The following is a 20795-nucleotide window of genomic DNA, read 5'->3' as shown; positions in this document are numbered from 1 at the left end:
CGTGCCCTACACTTAATAAGTGTAACACTGAACAAGACAGACAGACAAACACAATATGGAAGATACGACAAGCCAGGTCAGAACCAAACGGACTACGCAGTACAGAATCAGGAAGCAAACGTATAGTCAAAAGATCTAGCGGGAGGTCAGGTAACGAGTAGCAAACAGAGGGGTTAGGAACAGGGATTGCAGGAATAGACAGGGGGAGCTGGGATCAGGGCATAAAGCCTAATTGCCAGCAGGGAATGAATGGCTCTGCTTTCATGTATGAGGCTCAAGAGACCGGGCCGGAACCCCATTGGACCGGCGCTCTGATCCTCAAGGTTCCGGACAGGTAGAGGCATCTATCAATCAAAAAACACTGCTCAGCTGGAGGGAACAAGACTAGCAGTGAACAGTGTAACTCCTGCATTGCCAGGAGGCTGAAAGGAAATCGGGTGTGTCAGACAAAAGGCAAAAAACAGGCCCAGTTCACACCAGGCTCACTGCACATTCCTGACACAATCTGTGATGCTTCCTAAGGGGACAGTTTGAAAGATTTCACACTGCGAGTTTGCAGCGAAATCCGCTGCGAATCCTTGCACAGTGAAGTTCAATGGGATTACATACTCGCAGCAGAATTTTCATTGTAACCTAGTCACTTTAACCCCCTGCAGCCCACCACCCGGAGCATACATTACCTGCTTGGCGCCGCAGCTGCATGTGAGGCTCCCGGTGGTTTCCATCAGCCAATCAGTGCATGGGCAGCACTGATTGGCTGATGGGGACTGACGGGAGCCTCACATGCAGCCGCGGCGCGCCAAGCAGGTAATGTATGCTCTGGGCGGGGGGTTAAAGGGGCCGGGTTACATACTGGCAACGGAATGAAAATTCCGCTGCGGGTATGTAACCCCATTGAACTTCACTGTGCAAGGATTCGCAAAATTTGCAGCGTGAAATCTGCTGCGAATCCGGTACGTGTGAAGGTACTTATACTTGGAGGTTTATTGTGTTGTTTAAGTGTTTCCTTTATTTGAACCTGATTATTGACCTGTGTAATGCTGAGTTTAAACTGAACGATTATTGTTTGAATTTGCACGATAACGATCGCATTTGAGCGTTCCGTGTAAACATAGCAAACGATCAAGCGTCGAGTGAGAAATCGTTCATTTTGATCTTTGAACATGTTCTCAAATTGTTGTTGGTCGTTCGCAAAAAATTTGCAGATCGTTTTGTGTAAACAGTCTTGTGTAAGATATGCAAACGATCGCAATACGATTTTGCCATTTTTCTAAACGCTGATCGTTATCAAAAACAAATTGTTATTTCGAAATCGTTAATCGTATGATTGGGCGAATTATTGTTCTGTGTAAATGCAGCATAAGAGATCCCGCAATCAATTAACAAATGAGCAAACTGATCACTAAGAGGGAGCGGCTCACAAATCACATGCATGTGTATACAGAAGATGTGCTACCAACAATGCTGCAAGTACGTGGAAAGAACAATCCACTTATCACTCATGCGGCCTTCATTGGTAATTTGGTAAATAATGCATTGGTAATTTGGCCATGCAAAGGCTCCTTTTATTATACTGGGCAGAGGCCTGCATGTGTACAAGGCAATACAAGAATCGATTGGTAGTATTTGTGTGAAAATATGATGTGATTTTAAATTTTACATTTATGCACAAATATAACAAAATGTATCTTTATATACACTTCCAGTCTTTTTATACCCCCTATAGGCTGCCTTTTTTTCTTTTACATCTCTAGTAAACCATAATGGTTTCTTCTTACGTTTACTTTTGCTAATTTCTCGTAAATGTAGTCTAGTTGCCTTTAAAGCAAATCTACCATTAGGTACATTCACTTTAAGTATTATCTATGGATAGAACGGCGCCGGGGCAGGGAATCCATTGCCACGGTCCTTTATGTACCACAGCCAGATTCCAGTGTATTGCGCTATTTTATTCACAGGCACCGTGGGTGACGCCCCCAGTGGGAGGAAACCCCCGCCCCTCTTTAACGTGCCTCCAGTGATTCTGATGAGCTGTGTCATACAGGGGCGTGGGTTTCCTCCCACTGGGGGCAGGCCGGCCCGCCTCCAGTGCTTCACCCCCGACCCATTGCCCTTAAATAAAACGTCCGCGTACATGGGAACCAAGCTGCAGTTCTAAAAAAGGACCGCTGCCCCGGCTTACTTGCGCCGGCACAGTTCTATCCATGGCCAATACTGGCCATGGTACCTGATGGTACTTTCATTGATATGACATGCTTAAAGCGTACCCGTCATCAAGTGTGAAAAAAAATAAATCCAGGCAGGCTTGGTTGGGCAGTGTCTGTGATCCCTCCTAGATCCTTTTTTTTTATGTTTTACTCTTTTGCTTTGGCAGCAATTCTCCTCATAACTCTGCTCACCTAATCTGCAGTTCTTCTAAACTGTGTGGGCGTGTACAGGAAATGATGTCATCTGCCCTCACAGCTGCCTAGTATGGGCAGGACTAGTATATGGTGTTGTATAGAGGGCTACATACTCTACAGCCAGTAGCGGTCTTTGGTACCAAGCACCCCAAGCAACCGCTTGGGGCCCCCAACATCTAGGGGGGCCCCCATGCCCACTACTCTCTTGTGCTCAAGACCGCTAGACAGGGCCGCTGCCCCGCTCGCTGCTGTGATCTGAACTGTAACTATGAGCACTCGTAATGAGCGCTCACAGTCACATGCAGCAGCAGCACTGACAGGGCGGGAGCCATTGGCTCCCTTCCTGTCAGTCACTCTTGTGGCCGCAGAAAGTGTTTTTCCTGCGGTCACAAGTGGCCGCTCTGTCCTTGTGGTGTCGGTGCTCCAGTGACATCACTGGAGCATCGGTGCCAGGACAAGGGGAGCGAGGCCTATTGTGTTATACACTATATGGGGGAGGGAGCACACAGGGGCCTGTGTAACTGTAACTGGGGGAGCGCACAGCGGGGATCTATATAAATGGGGGAACACACAGGGGTCTATATACTACTGGTGGGGCACACAGGGGGTCTATATACTACTGGGGGAACACACCGGAGTCTATATACTACTGGTGGGGCACACAGGGGGTCTATATACTGCTGAGGCAGCACACAGGGGGTCTATATATAACTGTGGGGGGCACACAGGGGTCTATATACTACTGGGGCAGCACACAGGTGGTCTATATACTACTGGAGGAGCACACAGAGGTCTATATACTACTGGTGGGGCACACAGAGGGTCTATATACTACTGGGGGAACACACAGAGGGTCTATATACTACTGGTGGGGCACACAGGGAGTCTATATACTACTGGGGGCAGCACACAGGGGGTCTATATATAACGGGGAGCACACAGGGGGGCTCTATATAACTGGGTGAGCACACAGGGGGTCTATATATAACTGGGGGCAGCACACAAGGGGTCTATATACTGCTGGAGGAGCACACAGTGGTCTATATACTACTGGGGGAGCACACAGGGATCTATATAATACTGGTGGAGCACACAGGGGGTCTATATACTACTGGGGAAACCACACAGGGGGTTTATATACTACTGGAGGAGCACACAGGGGTCTATATCCAAGTGGGGGAGCACACAGGAGGTCTATATCCAAGTGGGGGAGCACGTAGGGGGCTTATATACCACTTAGGGAGGACACAGGGGAGCTATATACAAGTGGCGGACCACACAGGGGGTCTATATACTAGTGGGGGAGCACACAGGGGGTATATGTAACTGGGGGCAGCACACAGGGTATATACGACTGGGCACAGCACACTGGGGGTTTATATACAACTGGGACAGCACACAGGGGGTCTATATACTTTTGGGGGAGCACACGGGGGCTATATATAACTAGGGGAACACACAGGCGTCTATACACTACGGGGGGAAGCACACAAGGGGTATATACTACTGAGGGGAAGCACACAAGGGGTATATACTACTGGGGGCTGTGCACAAGGGGTATATACTACTGGGGGAAGCACACAGCGGTCTATTGTTGTGGAGTGCGTGTCGAGGGGGGGGCTCCAGACATAACTTCGCTTGGGGCCCCAGAAATGCCAAGACCGCCCCTGTCTACAGCATGGGTCTCCAAACTGCGTCCCTCCAGCTGTTGCAAAACTACATTTCCCATCATGCCTGGACAGCCAAATCCTAAGCTTTAGCTGTCCAGGCATGATGGGAGTTGTGGTTTCGCAACAGCTGGAGGGCCGCAGTTTGGAGACCCATGCTCTACAGACTACAAAGCACTCTGTCTAACATCTTTCTTGTTCAGATGTAGCAGAGATGAGAATGTGAAGTGTCTCCTTCAGCGCACCTAAGTAACCAACATATAATTAGTATCACGAATATTATAAAATAAACTCAGCTGCTCTTTTCATACCAACATGCACATGTCACTGTACAAGCTTCTGGCAAATTCAGCTCTGCTACATCCTGGAAGTGGTCTTTTCTATAATGCAAGCTTGTTCAACGCACCTTCACCCCAAAGTGACTAATACCACCATACCGCTAGTAAATGATTAATAGCAGTATATAAAAAAATATATATAATAATTCCGTACTGGGACCACCACCATTACCACTGTATACTGTAAGACACTATATACAGTATACAGCAAGAGATCAGTGATAACAGGGGCAGGGGCTATGTACAATGCTGGGGGAAGAAAGGGGGGTCTCTGCTTTGTAGAGAAGGACGGTATACACAGGGCTGGGGAGGCTATATATACACTGCTGGGACTAGGGAAGGGGGGATTCTGCAATATTGGAGAAGGCATATATAGGAAGGGGGTATTTACAGTGCTAGGAGGGGGGAAGGGGGGATTCTGCACTGTGAAAGAGGTATATACAGTGATACAGTGCTGGGAGGAGGGAAGGGGGATTCTGCAATGTTGGAGATATACAGGGAGGGGGGTATATACAGTGATACAGTACTGGCAGGAGGGAAGGGGGATTCTGAAAGGTATATACAGGGAAGGGGGGTATATACAGTGCTGGGAGGAGGGAAGGGGAATTCTGCACATTGAAAAAGGTATATACAGGGAAGGAGGTATATACAGTGCTGGGAGGAGGGAAGGGGGATTCTGCAATGTTGGAGAAGGTATATGCAGAGAGCCGGGGTACTTGGAAGAGAGTGAGGCGAATGAGGAGAGCCATGGCGTAGCTAGGATTTATGGGGCCCTATAGCAAAAATTTTAAGGGGCCCCCCATCCCTACGCACAACACAAAGCACTGTGCATATATATATATCTGCTTTACTGCTGGTGCACTGATAACCCCTGACATCTTTACCTGAACCTCTCACACTGCAGTACATAAGGAGTTAAGCAGAAGGACACACGCTCTTACCTTCTCCCCCAGGCCCACCTCCTGCATGGGCCCCATAGCAACTGCCTACCCTGCCTCTATGGTAGCTGCGGCACTTGAGGAGAGGATGATGGTGGTAGTAATCTCTCCTGAGTGTAGCGCTGAGCTCCTCTGTGGGGGACACACCGAGGCTGCAGAGTGAGAGTGTGCTGTACCTGCAGGATAGCTGGATCTTGTCACGGTCACAGGTGGGCACGAGGGCTTCTGCAGGTACAGGGGGACCCTCTGGCGCTTCCCTGGGTTCTCCCTCTCTTCTGTGGGCTACTGCAGAAGTTCCTGGAGGGGGGATGCACCTGTGTGTAAGGTGGTCAATGGTGTGGACCTGTAGTTCCCCCCGGGGGCAAACCCCAAATACTGCTGTCCGGTACAATGGCCCTTGATGGTGGTGTGGTGCAGATAACCAGGACAACAGGGAGACAAGGAGGGAGGCAGTGTAACAATAACTCCTTTACTGATAGACTTGCAGGTGGTTTTACAGTCTTTTGGCATACAGCAGTGAATACTGGCGGCTTTGACTGGGTTACTGTACTTGTGAGAGCCTGGTGGTGTGTGGAGAGACGATCTGCCTCAGATCCTTGTCTGTCAGTACGTGTGGGACGCTGGTGGGCACTGTGATCCTGTGGACCTCTTCCCCAATGGTGCTTGAGTCTGTCTTTCCCTCTCAATCCACTAGGGAGCTTTCTGCTTAGGTTACTGGGCCGGACCTTAGGCCACAACTTTCGGGTCCCAGAGGTATCCAGAGGTCCTAGTAAATCTTACCCCCCGAATTCAGGAAGATGGTTGCAGAGGCCTACGTTAACTCTGCTCCCTTTTACAGCCAAGTCTATCCACTTAGGGTGTCGGTCTTTAGGATTCCCACTGACTGTAAGGGTGGTATTACACGGGCCGAGCAGGGCCCGATAATACCTGTAAACGAGCAGCGATCTGCTAGATCGTTGCTCGTTTACTGGACCTATTACACGGCCCGATAATCGTTTGACAAGAGCTGCAAGGACATCGTTACCGATGTCCTTGCAGCCCTTGCTAAACTGGCATACATTACCCATCCACGTTCCAGGGCTGCTCCTGCGTCAGCTTCTCCCGGGGGTCCCGCGCGCTCTCTAGCGTCACAGCAGCCTGTCAGCTGATAGGCCGCTCAGCCAATCACAGGCCGGGACCGCCGCGGCCTGTGATTGGCTGAGCGGCCTATCAGCTGACAGGCCTCTGTGACGCTAGAGCGCGCGCGGGACGCAGGGGGAAGCGGACGGCAGGAGCAGCCCTGGAACGTGGATGGGTAATGTATATCGTTAGTCACCGGCCACGCACCGCTATTACACGCAGCGGTGCGCGGTCGGCGCCCGACGAAAATAGGTTCTAACCTATATCAACGATCAGCCGATGATCGTTGTCATCGGCTGATCGTTGCATTTATTACACGGAGCGATAATCGGCCGAATCGGGCCAATTCGGCCGATTATCGTTCCGTGTAATACCACCCTAAGTGTGCTAGCCCTTTCCTGAGGGTGCACCTGACAAACTGTCTCTCAAAGTCTCTCTCTTTTCCTCTCACCTCCAGCTGTTTTCTTAGGCTGCTCTGTTGGTAATCTCTCCTGTTCCCCTTAGCAGCTTTGCTCTGTGGTGATGGTCTCTCATGAGGTGATGTTGTTCACTCAGCAGCTAGTCACTTGTCTCACTTGTCTCAGCTATGCACTGCAACTGCTATCCTTATATAGTGGGCCTATCTGCATAGCCCCACCCCCTTCTAGCAACTTCCTAGGCTTACCACACTACCTAGAGCAGTTCCCACTAAGGACAGTAGGTGTCGCTGTTTTGTGTGGTGTGCAGTGAAAAGCATGTAACCCATTCTCTGCCTGCCAGTTACTGGTACAGAGAAATACACATAACAGTTTAATATAAAACATGTTAACTCCTAAAATATATCATAAAACACTTGTTGACAGGTGCCATCCTCAGCCCAGCCACAGGGATTATGCTCTGGTATACTACATATATACAGGGGGGGTATATACAGTGATACTGTACTGGGAGGAGGAAAGGGGGGATTCTGCACTGTAAAAAGGTATATACAGGGAAAGGGGGTATATACAGTGCTGGGAGGAGGGAAGGGGGGATTCTGCACTGTGGAAAAGGTATATACAGGGAAGGGGGGTATATACAGTGCTGGGAAGAGGGAAGGGGGCACTTGTGAAATGCTGGGGAGAGGGGATATACTGTGTGTGTGTGTGTGTGTGCTATGGAGCCGGCGGAAAGGCGCGCAGCCGTGAGCGCGTACAGGCGATGGAATTCAGCAGAATTTATCCGTGAGAATTCCGTAGTCAGAATTCACCCTAAGGGTATGTGCACACTGAGGAAAAGGCAAGGAATTCAGCTTGAAATTCAGCTTGAAATTCAGCTTGAAATTCCTCCTGTAAAATATGTACAGAGCAAAGTCCCATTGTGTTCAATGGGTTTTCTGCTCTGTTGTTCACACTGCAGAATTTCCGAGCAGAATTTTCTGCTGTAGATCTGCTAGAGGAATCCTATAGAAGTCAATGGGGGGCTTAAATTCTGCTTAAATTCTGCCTGAAAACTTTCAGCTACAATTCCTCGAGAATTGCTCAGTGTGCACATACCCTAACAGAGAAAAGACGAGCTGGAAGCATGGACTGCAGTTTTGGCAGGAAGGGAGACACCTAGTGGACAGATGTTTAGTGTTGATTAAAACATAAAAAACGTAAAAACAAAAAATTTGTGCTGGTTGAAAGAGGCTAAACACATGTCCCAGAAGTACAGAGTGTGAAGGCCATTGATGTGTGTATTAATCAAGTGACTGCCTTCTTGGGGGAGATTTATCAAACTGGTGTAAAGTAGAATTGTTTTAGTTGGCCCTAGCAACCAATCAGATTTCACCTTTCATTTTTCAAAGAATCTGTGAGAAATTAAAAGTGGAATCTGATTGGTTGCTAGGGGCAACTAAGACAATTCTTCCTTACACCAATATGATGAATTCGCCCCCTTGTGTTTAAAATCTTTGGGGGGAAAAAAGAAAAAGTCTAAACACAGCAAGTGCCGTTTTTTGAACGTGACGATTACGTGACCTAGTCAGCCTCAGCCTGTTGCAGTCTCACGAAACGAATCGGGTCTCACGAAACGATTGTTGCTGATTCACTCTACAAGTGTTGTTCCTCCCCCTCCCTGTTTGTATCCTTTCTACTAATGAACTACTTACAAAGAAGGTTCTGCAGTACCGGTGAGTTGCCTCAGCCCCTTTTTTCTCTTCGTGTATGTACATGTTCAGAGCTTCACTTTAACACCACAGCCTGGCCGGAGGTAATGAGAGGCAGCTGCGTCTCATTAACCTCTTAAACGCTGCGATCTATAGCGATCGCGGCGTTTAAAGTGACTGTACCACCAGGCCCAGGCAGAAGCACTGGAGGCGGGCCGACCCACCCTTAGTGGGAGGAAACCCTAGGATTGCTGATTTTAATAAATTATATATCAGAAAAAAAATTAATTAAAAAATTTTTTCTGTTACACCAATATATTAATAAAAACTAGAGACCATGGCGCAAAAAATGACACCCCAACCAGCCCTGTAGGTGTAAAAAAAAAAGCGCTATGGTTCTTAGAAGGCGGGGAGGAACATTGCATTAATTTAACCCAGACATCCGTGCATCAAAGGGCTCTGTCTTGAAGGAGTTAAAATAAGGAATGTGCTCTTATAGGGGCTTACTTTGCTGCAATTTCCAAGACATTACTTAAAGGGGTACTCTGGGCGGTGGTTATTTTTAGGGTATGGTTGGGGAAGGGGTGGAAATAGAGGCCGACGGTCGCTTACTTCCCGGTTCCAGCGCCGGGTCCCGGATCGCGGTGCCCTGTTCTCCCGGCCGACCGCCGCTTCCTGGTCTGAGCTGCAGCTTGAGATGTCTCAAGGCAGCTCAGCTATTCAGCGGCCGAGGCGGGACTCCGCCCCTACCGCTGAATGGCTAAGCTGCCTTGAGACGTCACGTCTCAAGCTGCAGCTCAGAACAGGAAATGCTGGACGGGAGAACAGGGCGGCGCAATCCGGGACCCGGCGCTGGAATCGGGGGAGTAAGTGACCTTCGGCCTCTATTTCCACCCCTTCCCCAACCATACCCTAAAAATAACCCCCGCCCGGAGTACCTCTTTAAGCCCTTGTATTGTATTGTCTCCTTGCCGGCAAATAAAACAAATCTTAAAGGAGAAGTCCGGCAGGGGGATAAAAAATCATTATGGGCAGCGGATGGGAGAAAAATAGAAAAGACAATATGCTTACCACTCCAAGTCCCCGTGCTGCGCTACATCACAGACCTCCCAAATCGTTCCATTACAAAGTAATACTTTATTAAAGAAAAGTTTTAAATAAAAAGTTTTAGCCTTCAGAGTACTCCTTTAAAGGGAACCAATCAGAACAATTGTGCTGATATGGCTCCTAGAAACATATACCAGCCGCGGCAGCCAACCGTTAGTGACCTCTCTGCGGGTCAATCATCCCGGGACTGCGTGATGACAGAGAGGTGAATTTTCAGGGGGGCTCCCCGCCCAGATGACTGGTTGCCACCCCTCTCCCTGCCTCGGGTGGCAGAATAACAGTACTTTTTCTCCTTACTAAAGCTACTGCTGCAGCTACGGCTGGTACGTGCCGTGAACTGCACAGTAGCTCTATACTATGTTTCTGGGAACCATGTCAGCATGATCATACTGATTCAGGTGATGGCTGGTTGGCATTTACTCTCATAGGGCATTACAATACAATTGTGGGTTATGATGAAGTTTATTGATCCATAATCCAGCTATCATCTGGCCCTCCGAACCTCTAGTCTGTGACCCATAGGAGACTGTCAATCACAGGACAGTAACATATCTGTTTCTAGAATGAGAGGATAATAATATTTATGGCAGCCCTCAAAGAGCTTTACATTCATCCTGGTGAGGTCATGATGACTTTAGTTGCAAGTAACCTAAAAATAAATGCCACGTGGTGTCCCCAGCCCTCATCCTCTTGTCTAGAATGGAAAGTTGGCACTGCCACCCAGGGCTGCCCTGCCTGGAGCACTGGAGGCGCCTGTATACAGCCTGCTCTTTGTATGGGGAGCAGATGGGTGAGTGAGAGGTGAGCCAGCAGAGTGGGACTTTCCACGCAGAGTGGCAACACTATTGTCTTTCGCCATCTGCGTATTACTTAGCAGCTCTTCTTCTCCGGACATGTGCGGCTTCTCCTTCACTCGTCCCCTTGTCATGCTGCCTTCCTGCTCTCTCCCCTCCCTCTCTACCGAACTGTATCATCCTCCTCCTCCCTCAGTGCTCTCACCCTCCAGTCTATGAGCCGTGACTTTCTGCTTCGGTCCCCTCGCCGCTGAGCCCTTAGCCGTCTTTGACTTCTGTCTGTCTACTCCTCCTGCCTTCTCCTCTCTCCTCCTATTGAGTGACCCCCGCATCGGCCCCCATAATCAGGTGAGTGTCCCCCGCTCCGGCCCCCATAATCAGGTGAGTGTCCCCCGCTCCAGAGCCTAAAGTCAGGTGAGAAACTTGTCAAGGTTGCTGCAGATTCAGTTATAGATGAGTTGTGGTACCTCAGTTTACCTCATAGTTAAAATCCACATAGTTAGGACAGGTCCCTAGGACGCCTGGCGGCTTTATGTCCGTGAGACAGGTGCTGCGCACCAGCTGTGAGGTGGGAGGCTTGTGGGGCTCCTGCATACAACAAGCCGACCATAGGAAGTGCTGGCATTCAGTGTAATAATGGAGGGTATTGTTGCTATAGTTAAATGTTTGACTTTATATTGTTGTGTGACCTCTTGGATGTGATCTAAATACAGGGAATAGGGAATCCTTGGGTTCCATAAGAACGCCAGGACCCCAGAAACAGACATTTATATCTGTGGTGGCGGTGTCAATGACCTTTGGGCATGTCACTAATTTTTTTCCCCATGTTTTTGAAGTGAAAAGACGGGCTGGACAGCATGAGGTAAATCCTGACACATCATGAGGTAAATCCTGAGGCCTCATTCACACGTCCGTGTCAGTTTTTACTGTCAGAAAATCCTGATCAGGAGACCTCAAATGGTATCAGGAAAGCATCAGGATTTCCTGACAGTAATCCGTTTTTACCTTCTGGAAACAATCAGGAAAAGCCTTTAGGATTTTCTGAACAGAAGAAAAAAATAGGACATGATGGGAGATGTAGTTCTGCAAACTGGATAGTCACAGCTTGCATAAACACAACTCTCATCATGCACGGCCGACAGGTCATAATGGGAGTTGTACTTCTGCAGCCTGTGGCCATCCAGGTTGCAGGTCATGATAGGAGTTGTACTTCTGCAACCTGGATGGCCACAGGCTGCAGAAGTACAACTCCCATCATGACCTGTCAGCAGGGCATGGTGGGAGTTGTACTTCTGCAACCTGGATCGCCACTGGCTGCAGAAGTACAACTCCCATCATGACCTGTCAGCAGGGCATGATGGGAGTTGTACTTCTGCAACCTGGATGGCCACAGGCTGGCGGGCGTTCAACGCTGAAGGTCCCGGGGTGGGGGTCTGATGCTGAGGCCCCGGGCGTTGGTGTTGCTGAAGGTCCGGGGTGGGAGGAGGTTGATGGCGCGGAAGGTCCGGAGGGGGAGGTGCCTCTGAAGGTCGGGGGGGGGGGGATGTTGGCGCTGAAGGTTGGGGGGGTGATGTTGGTGCTAAAGGTCGGGGGGGATGTTGTCGCTGAAGGTCTGGGGGGGGGGTGTTCTGGGGGAGGGGGCCGCGGCACGTTGATTAGGCAGTGGGCCGGGTGCAGGGCAAAGAGGTGTTATGAGGGGGTGCCAGTCGTTGCAGGGGTACCGCGGGCTCTCAACCAATCCAGAATCATGGCCACTTTCCTGATGTACATCAGGTAAGTGCCCGTGATTTCGGCGCTCCCATAGACTTCTATGGGGGCGTTCGGGCCAGAATTCCGGCCAAAAATAGGACATGTCCTATAAAATCTGGAACGGACACCGTCACTAATTAAAGTCTATGGGTCCGGAAATCCGTCCGGATTTCCTGATAGGAAATCTGGGTGGTTTTTCCGGACGTGTGAAGGGGGCCTGACACATTGTAAGGTAAATCCTGACACATCGTGAGGTAAATTCTGACACATTATGAGGTAAATCCTGACACATTATGAGGTAAACCCTAACACATGAGGTAAATCCTGACACATTGTTCGATAATGGTCCTTTTACTCAGAGCGATAGTTCGCTCAATCGTCCGTTTAACGATTTCAGTAACTATTTGTTTTTTATGCTGATCAGCGTTTAGACAAAGAGATAAATCCTTAAAAAATTTAGCAGTTTTCATATTTTTGCAGTTTTCATATGATTATTTTATATGATATGTCATGGTGCTTGTGCCAGTAAAAAGTTATCTTTAATCATCTGCGGATTGTGCTAGCTGGGTGGGGCTTTGCGGCTGCAGTGCCACTTAGCCCCGCCCACATCGCCGCCACCACCGCCGAGGGGACGGGGCCTATGCACCAATGACGTTACAGAGGGGCGTGGTCTACGGTGGCAATGTAGCGATGCGCCCTATATCCCCCCCTATATCCCCGCCTAGGTAGAAAAAATAACACCCCATACAGCCCCATAGGTGAAATAATAAAACCGTTATAAGCGTCACAATAGGCCCATTTTATTAATAATTGCCAAAAAAAGGATTTCATTAAAAAAAAATTATAACATTAGAGAATCTGTGTAAACCTGCATATGGTTGTGTTCGGGCTGACCTATAGAATAACGGTATTGTGTCGCTTTTACCATATAGTGCATTACGTAGACACAGGAACCCCCCAAACGTTACCATATTGCATTCTTTTTTACAATTTCACCTATTTATATCTTCATAAATAATATATTTGGGATTCCGTCATACATGTTATAGTAAAATGAAAGACGCCATTACAAAGTACAACTATGCACAAGCCAAAAAGACAGAAATGGCTGCACATCGCACCCATGGCTGACACGAAAGCTTATTCAGCTATATTTAAAACCAACATCAGAAGTTAGTATATAATTTGGCCAAACCATATTGCCTCATGTGTATTCTGTCCCTTTTTTCATTGTGGCTAGCACTCGTGCTTTGTAAGACCCATGTGATCCAAATTAGCAGGAAGCACCTGTGTACATAAGGGGAGGATCTCCTAGTATTCTCCCATTCTAACTGCAGAGGAATGGAGAGAGGTAAGAGCTTGTTCACACTTGTGTTGCTTGGCGTCCACTTTTTCCAACGGTGGCGCCTGCGGGGTCCGGGGGGGCCCTTTAGGGTCTGGTCCTGTGACAATGGGGTTGCAGGGCCATTCTGTGGCCCCCCTTCTCTGCTTGCGCACGTTTTGCGGGGATTGTGGTCGCTGACCGACACAGTGATGTTTTTTTGGTTAGGGACTCATGTGTATCAGAAGACCTGCAAGTGGTACATGAGGCAATATGGTTTGGCCAAATTATATACTAACTTCTGATGTTGGTTTTAAATGTAGCTGAATAAGCTTTCGTGTCAGCCATGGGTGCGATGTGCAGCCATTTCTGTCTTTTTGGCTTGTGCACAAAGTACAACTATTCCTGCAACAAACAAGCCATTGCATGGCCTTGTAGATAGATAACTGAAAGTGCTAGAGTTCTTAGAAGGGGAGGAGGGAAAAACGAAAGCGCAAAGATCAAAATTTGCGCGGTCCACTGGGTCATTTTGGGCCTGGTCCTCAAAGGGTTAAAGGGAATCTGTCAGTACCTGGGCCAGACCCGGTACTGATAGTGTAGGTGTGTGTGTCCTTTTGTGTATGTTACCTGTGTTGAAGCAATCAGTGTAGTAGATTTGCCATATTCTTTCCCCACACCCTGGAACCAAGTGTCAAAGAGGAGTAGTGGCCTGGCATTTTTTCCACACTTTGGCACACCATTACTTCCTCCTCCCTGTTTTTCAGGCATATATTACGCGGGCCAGCCTCCTGTTCCCGGCTTTCATCATCTTCTTGTGCGCATGCGCCATTGTTGACAAGGGCCGCTCGTGCCGAATTGCCTGTGCCTTGTATCTGTCGTGTTCGTGCCCTCCTGGTGACCCAAATCGAGCATGCGCTGTATGGTGGAGGGGTGGCGCAGGCGTTCTGCGTGGACCAACTGGGGGAATTGGCTATGTGGCGTATGCACATTTCAGGTCACCAGGAGCCAGCCCCTGCTAGCAACAGTGCATGTACGCAAGAAGATGGTGAAAGCAGGGAGCAGGAGGCTGGACTGTGTAATATATGCATGAAAAGCAGGGAGGAGGAAGTAGTGGTGAGACGTACAGAAGTGGGGCACAAACGCACAGGTATCATACACAAAGAGAGGTATCATACACAAGAGGACACACACACCTACACTACACTGTCAGCACCTCAGGTCCGGCCCAAATGATGACAGATTCTTTTTAACAAACCGGAGGTCTATACTCACCCTCCGTTGCTGCCGGTGTCTGAGCCAGATTCTATTAGCAGAGCACTCATTTATACTATAGCAATGCATAGATCAGAGTAAGCAGTCCATCCTAAATGGTCCCTTAAGAGAACTGTAATGTAAAAAAAAAAAAAAATTTAAAATACTCCCATAATTTAAAACCTAATCGTCCTCCTTTTCCCATTTTTTAAAAACAAACAAATCATATTTGGTATCATTTCATGCATAGTTGACTGAACTATTATAATATCACATTAAATTGTATCACTGTAATAGTACGGACCTGAAGAAAATAGATAATGTCAGATTTGTTATATGACGAACAGCGTTAAGCAGTCTTGGGGGCATTATATCCTCAGTCCGAGGGGCATTATATCCACAATATTGTGCGCATTATATACTCAGTCTGAAGGGCATTATATTCACAATCTGGGGTGCACTATAAATTGGTATCCCAGCCCTGAGGAATATAGATAACATGTCAGATTTATTATAAGGTGAACAGCCAGGGGTGGATTAACTTTACTATAGGCCCCGGGCTGTTCACCAAGCCTGGGCCCCCCCACCCCACTGTAACTATGGAAGCACTAGCCTGGTGTTCATAGTACAGGATAGATAATGTCATGATGTCCTGATTTGTGCAAAATTGCCATAAAAAACTGTGATTTTTTTGCAAATCATGCAAGAAGTGTAGCCAGGAGACAGTACACCATTGAAAGTATAAGTCTTTTTTAGGTGGTCATGGGCCCCCCCGGAGCTCAGGGCCCTGGGCTGCCGCCCAAAACGCCCCTATTATAATCCACTACTGTGAACAGCATAAAAACAGTCAGGGGGAAATTATATCCACAATCGGGAGGGGGGGGGGGGGCACATTATAAAGTATACCCAGACCTTAAAGGTTCGGGCCAGTGAACCTGCTGATATGAGCCAGCCACTATATACCTCCGGATTCCAGGGCTGTTAGTAATATTCTTGTGTGGTCCGGTATAGTTGTGTTTTCGCCTAATTGCTCATATGCTAATTAACGTGCTCTGAGCATTTGGGGCATTCCCCATGCTCCATGTTACAAGCGGCCTAGCTATGCATAAATTAATATGCATAGTGGAGCAGGCCGGGAGGAGGCAGGCTAGGGCAGCCGTACTGGTGCTCCGGGAGCATGGGGAACGCCCCCAATGGTCCGAGCACGCTAATAAACATATGAGCAATTAGCCGAAAACACAACTATACCGGACCCCACAGGAATATTACTTACAGCCAGGGCCGCCAACAGGGCATTACTGGCAGTACAGGTGTATGGGGCCCGGCCTATAGGGGGGCCCGGGTCTCCCACACACTACACTTTGTGAGAAGCCTGGTATACAGACAGTGCAGGGAGAGGGGAGAGCTCCCACAGATGCAAGGGGCCCCTTCTACTTAACTAAAATCATTAGGCCCCTTCTCCCCCCTGCACTGTCTGTGGACCGCGCTGCAGAATCCCCCCCTCCCTCCACAATGGACCGGCCCCCTCCTCAGCAGCTCCCAGGCTCGTGTGGAGCTGGTGACTTCCGGCCGGTGTGCTCTCCCAAGAGACAGGAAGATGCAGCGGGCCCCCTCTCCTCTCTCCTGCTTCCCCCTCTATTCTGACTCAGATTATTGTTGTAGTGATTTATCCCTTGTAAGACCTCTATGCCTGGCCTGTATAAGCAGATGTAACCACTGAGGACAATCCTTATCAGATAGCTGAACTCACCAACACTGTTTTCATCCAAAAGCTGGTTTATTCTGTACATCAAACAACAGGAATACAGCAGAATGAATGGATTTAGTATTATGCGGTCAAAAGATGATGCTTTCCTTAGCTTAGCATGCAGGATACAGGAGCCCTGTTACATGTGGTAGATGCAGGCAGCCATGATGCAGGAAAATACACCAAGAAGAAGCAGGAAGTGGTAATACATACACAGGAAATGGGTGGTGTATCCATAAAGGAACATGGAAACAAAACATACCAAGAACGACCACTAGGTGGCAGCAAATAACTAGTCATAGAAAGATCCATATATAATAATAAGAATATTAACTGTGTAACAGCATACTCCCCGTCTGGCGTGCTAATGTCACTATTTACACCATAACGGTAGTTATACAATCGCAAATAAACAACAGTGCAATTTGCTTAGATGTCTTGAACCTGAAAGACAAAAAAAAAACCATGCAAATAATGCGACAATTATGGGAATTCAAGTCAAAGGTAGGATCCAGCAGCATACTCAAGTTCATTCTCCACAGGGCAAGAGCAAGATAAGTTCCGTGATAGGCCTGATGAAAGTCTTTACAGTCCCTTGTCTTGCAACTCTCACCTCCACCTTGCGTACCTTACCGTCATCACTAAGAATGCTCTCTATAATAAGTCCCATAGGCCACTCGATTCTTGCGGCTTGTTGATCCTTGAGTAGAACAAGATCTCCAACCTTAATGTTAGGGTTCAGGCGTTGCCATTTCCTCCGTCCTTGCAGAGTAGAAAGATATTCCATCTTCCAACGATTCCAGAAGCAGTCGGCAAGGTGTTGTACTCTCTTCCACTGGTAATAGCACAGATTTCCTGATTTAAAGTCTCCAGGTGGAACAGGAATGGACCCAAGCTTCTGGGTAAGAAGAGCAGCTGGAGTAAGGATAGCTGGGTTCTCTGGATCGTCCAAGACAAGTCTTTGTTTAGTTCGGGTGATGAGGGTTTTCACTTCCGGACGAATCTCTGGATCTTTGTCAGGTTCTAGAATACTGAAGATTTCAGCTGGCGTTTCTTCTGACTGATCCAGCAGGAATTCAGGACCTGATATCCAAGAAGAATTAGCAAAGGCGCTTGCAGACACTGGTCTAGTTGCATGATCTGCAGGATTCATTTCAGATGGAACATAATGCCATTGTTCAGGTTTAGATGACTTCCTGATTCTTTCAACACGGTTGCTGACATACACATAGAAACGTTTAGTCTGGTTGTATATGTAGCCTAGAACAACCTTGCTATCTGTGTAGAACTTGATGTCATCTATCAGAATGTCCAGCTCACGTAGTATGAAATCTGCAATTTCTACAGCTAGAATGGTCCCACAAAGTTCAAGCCTAGGGATAGTGTGTTCTGGCTTAGGTGCTAACTTAGCTTTCCCAAACAGAAACCCTATGTGGGTACGATTAGAAGAGTCTTTTACCTTGAGGTAGGCAACAGCTGCTATGGCCTCAGTAGATGCATCTGAGAAGATGTGAAGCTCCTTTCTCTGACTTGTAGAAAGTGAAGCTGAAGTGTAGCAGCGTGGTATACGGATTCCATCTAAGGCACGTAGAGATTGTTTCCAGGACTCCCACTTGGAGAGTTTGTCTGCTGGCAGTGGAACGTCCCAATCTTTAACAGTCTCTGAGAATTGCCTAAGCAAGGATTTGCCTTGTACAGTGATGGGAGCCACAAATCCCATTGGATCGTACAAGCTGTTCACTACTGACAGAACACCACGCTTGGTAAATGGCTTATCTGCAAAGTTGACTTGAAAGCCGAAGGTATCCTTTGATAAGTCCCACCGTAGGCCTAGACTTCGCTGTTCAGGTGGCATGTCCATCCCCAGGCTTAGATCTTTAAACCCTGTTGCGTGATCATCAGGTTGAAAGGCCTTCATAACGGCAACACTATTTGAGGCAATCTTGTGTAGTCTGAGGTTAGCCTCAGAGAGCATACCTTGTGTCCTTTGGAGCAGGTCTATGGCTTCTTCATCTGTAGGTAAAGACTTAAGCCCATCGTCAACATAAAAGTCTCTCTCAACGAAGTGTCGAGCATCCACACCATACTCCTTTTCTCCATCAAGGGCAGTCCTTCTTAAACCATATGTTGCAACAGCGGGTGAGGGACTATTCCCAAAAACATGTACTTTCATACGATATTCCATGATCTCATTGTCCATGTTGTTGTTCCGGTGCCACAGAAACCTTAGGAAGTTCCTATGGTCTTCACGTACAATGAAGCAATGAAACATTTGCCCAATGTCGGCAATTATTGCAACTGGCTCTCTTCTAAACCTCATAAGTACACCTACAAGGTTGTTGGTTAGATTTGGGCCCGTGAGAAGAACATCGTTCAAGGATACACCTTGATGCTTGGCACTGGAATCAAATACTACCCTGATTTGTTTAGGCTTGCGGGGGTGATACACTCCGAAGAAGGGCAGGTACCAGCACTCTTCGTGTTCTTGAAGTGGTGGTGCTGGTTCCGTGTGATCATTGTCAAAGATCCTTTTCATAAAAGCAATGAAATGGTCCTTCATTTCAGGTCTGTTCTTTAGTGTTCGTTGAAGTGAATTGAATCTGGATATAGCCTGTTCACGATTGCTTGGGAGTTTGGCCCTTGCAGCACGAAGTGGTAATGGCGCAACCCAGCTGTTAGACTCATCCTGGAAGAATTCTTTGTCCATTATTTTGATGAACTCTTTGTCTTCAATTGACAAGGCTATTTTGTTGTCATCACTTGTAGTACTAAACACTCCAGCACCTAGATTGTCATCACAAAGGACAGAAGTAACATGCCGTACTTGGATGATGTCAAGAGGCTTCTCTTTTATTTCATAATGGTGAGGACATCGTTTGAAGTGTGAGGCACGTCCATTTCCCAACACGTAAGTTTTGAAGGAGCGGATCTCAGGTGACGTACACATCCTGTCCAAGCATACATCGCCCACTATTACCCAGCCTAGGTCAAGTCTTTGTGCATAAGGGGCGTTGTCAGGTCCATCACACTGGTCACGTACTTTATGGACTCTAAGAATGTCTCTTCCTAGGAGGACCAAAATTTCAGCATTGGTATCCATTGCAGGAATCTCATCAACAAGGTGCCTTAAGTGAGGGTGATGATATGCGGCTTCAGGAGTGGGAATTTCTTCCCTTTCATCTGGTATCTGGTCACACTCAACTAATGTTGGTAGGGGTATGCCCTCTTCCCCCTTGATGTGAGAAACCATGAACCCATCGACTCTTCTGCCGAAAGTCTCTATGCGACCAGAACAGGTTCTGAGAGTATACGGTGTGGCGTGACCTTCTATGCCAAAGATCTCAAAGAATTTAGGCTTGACCAGGGATCTGTTACTTTGCTCATCTATTATGGCATACATTCTAACAGCTTTCTCAGGATGGTCCTTCGGGTATATCTTGACTAGGCATACCTTGGCACAGCATTTGTGATCCAAGCCTTCTCCACATACTTCTGTGCATGAAGAGAAAACACTATCTTTGGTTGGAGCATGACTTTGTTGCTCCCCGCCATGATTTGAGGCAGAGGGGGAGTTAGTTGGCTGCTGTAGTTTGTCTGGAAGTGGAGTAGGATGCATAGCTGTAACATGTTTTTCACTACTGCATTCTGTGCACTTGATGGCAACTTTACAGTCTTTAGCTTGATGGCTATAAGAAGAACAACACTTAAAACATATTCCAAGTTTCTGGAGAATCTCCCTGCGCTCTTGTAGAGTCTTTGCCCTCAGCCCTCGACATTTCTTAAGAGAGTGAGGCTTCTTGTGAATAGGACACTGGCGATTAGGGTCTTTATCTTTGTTATCCACAACGCTCTGATCACTAGGTGAGGTAGTGGAAGGTGAGATGTCTGTCCTCTTGACAGATATTGCTCTATTAAGGTCTTTCCGTTTAGGTGCAGTGTTATCATACCTTGATGATGAGGATGAAGCAGGCACGTTGGGTTCACTGAAGCTGAAGCTGGGGTCATTTCTCATCCAAGCTTGATCACTAATGAACCTGCAAAAGTATGAGAATGGAGGAAAGGATACATTATAGTCTCTTTTGTACTTTGAGCCCTGTTGTGTCCATTTCTCTTGCAGGCTGTATGGCAGTTTAGACACCACCGGGTTGACACCATGAGCAGTGTCCAGGAAGCTTAGTCCAGGTAGACGTGGATCTGTCTTTGCCAACTCTAGCTCCATAAGGAGGTCACTTAGATCCTGCAGCTTGCGATAGTC

The 20795-nt window shown here is 47.8% G+C and overlaps 1 protein-coding gene across 5 annotated transcripts in view; it reads left to right on the top strand.

Moving 5' to 3' along the window:
* The first annotated feature begins 10409 nt into the window (after positions 1 to 10409).
* Positions 10410 to 20795, top strand: part of CERS4 (ceramide synthase 4) — a 101946-nt gene continuing 91560 nt past the window's right edge. For 3 of the 5 annotated variants that reach the window (XM_069977977.1, XM_069977979.1, XM_069977974.1), the window contains exon 1: positions 10410 to 10479. In XM_069977977.1, the coding sequence (XP_069834078.1) occupies positions 10454 to 10479 (26 nt within the window). In that variant the 5' untranslated portion in view covers positions 10410 to 10453. The other 2 variants (XM_069977980.1, XM_069977975.1) reach the window with 1 other exon arrangement.

This window comes from Dendropsophus ebraccatus, chromosome 7 (assembly GCF_027789765.1).
Source record: "Dendropsophus ebraccatus isolate aDenEbr1 chromosome 7, aDenEbr1.pat, whole genome shotgun sequence".
Lineage (NCBI taxonomy): Eukaryota > Metazoa > Chordata > Amphibia > Anura > Hylidae > Dendropsophus > Dendropsophus ebraccatus.
This window is presented reverse-complemented; position numbering and strand designations above follow the sequence as displayed.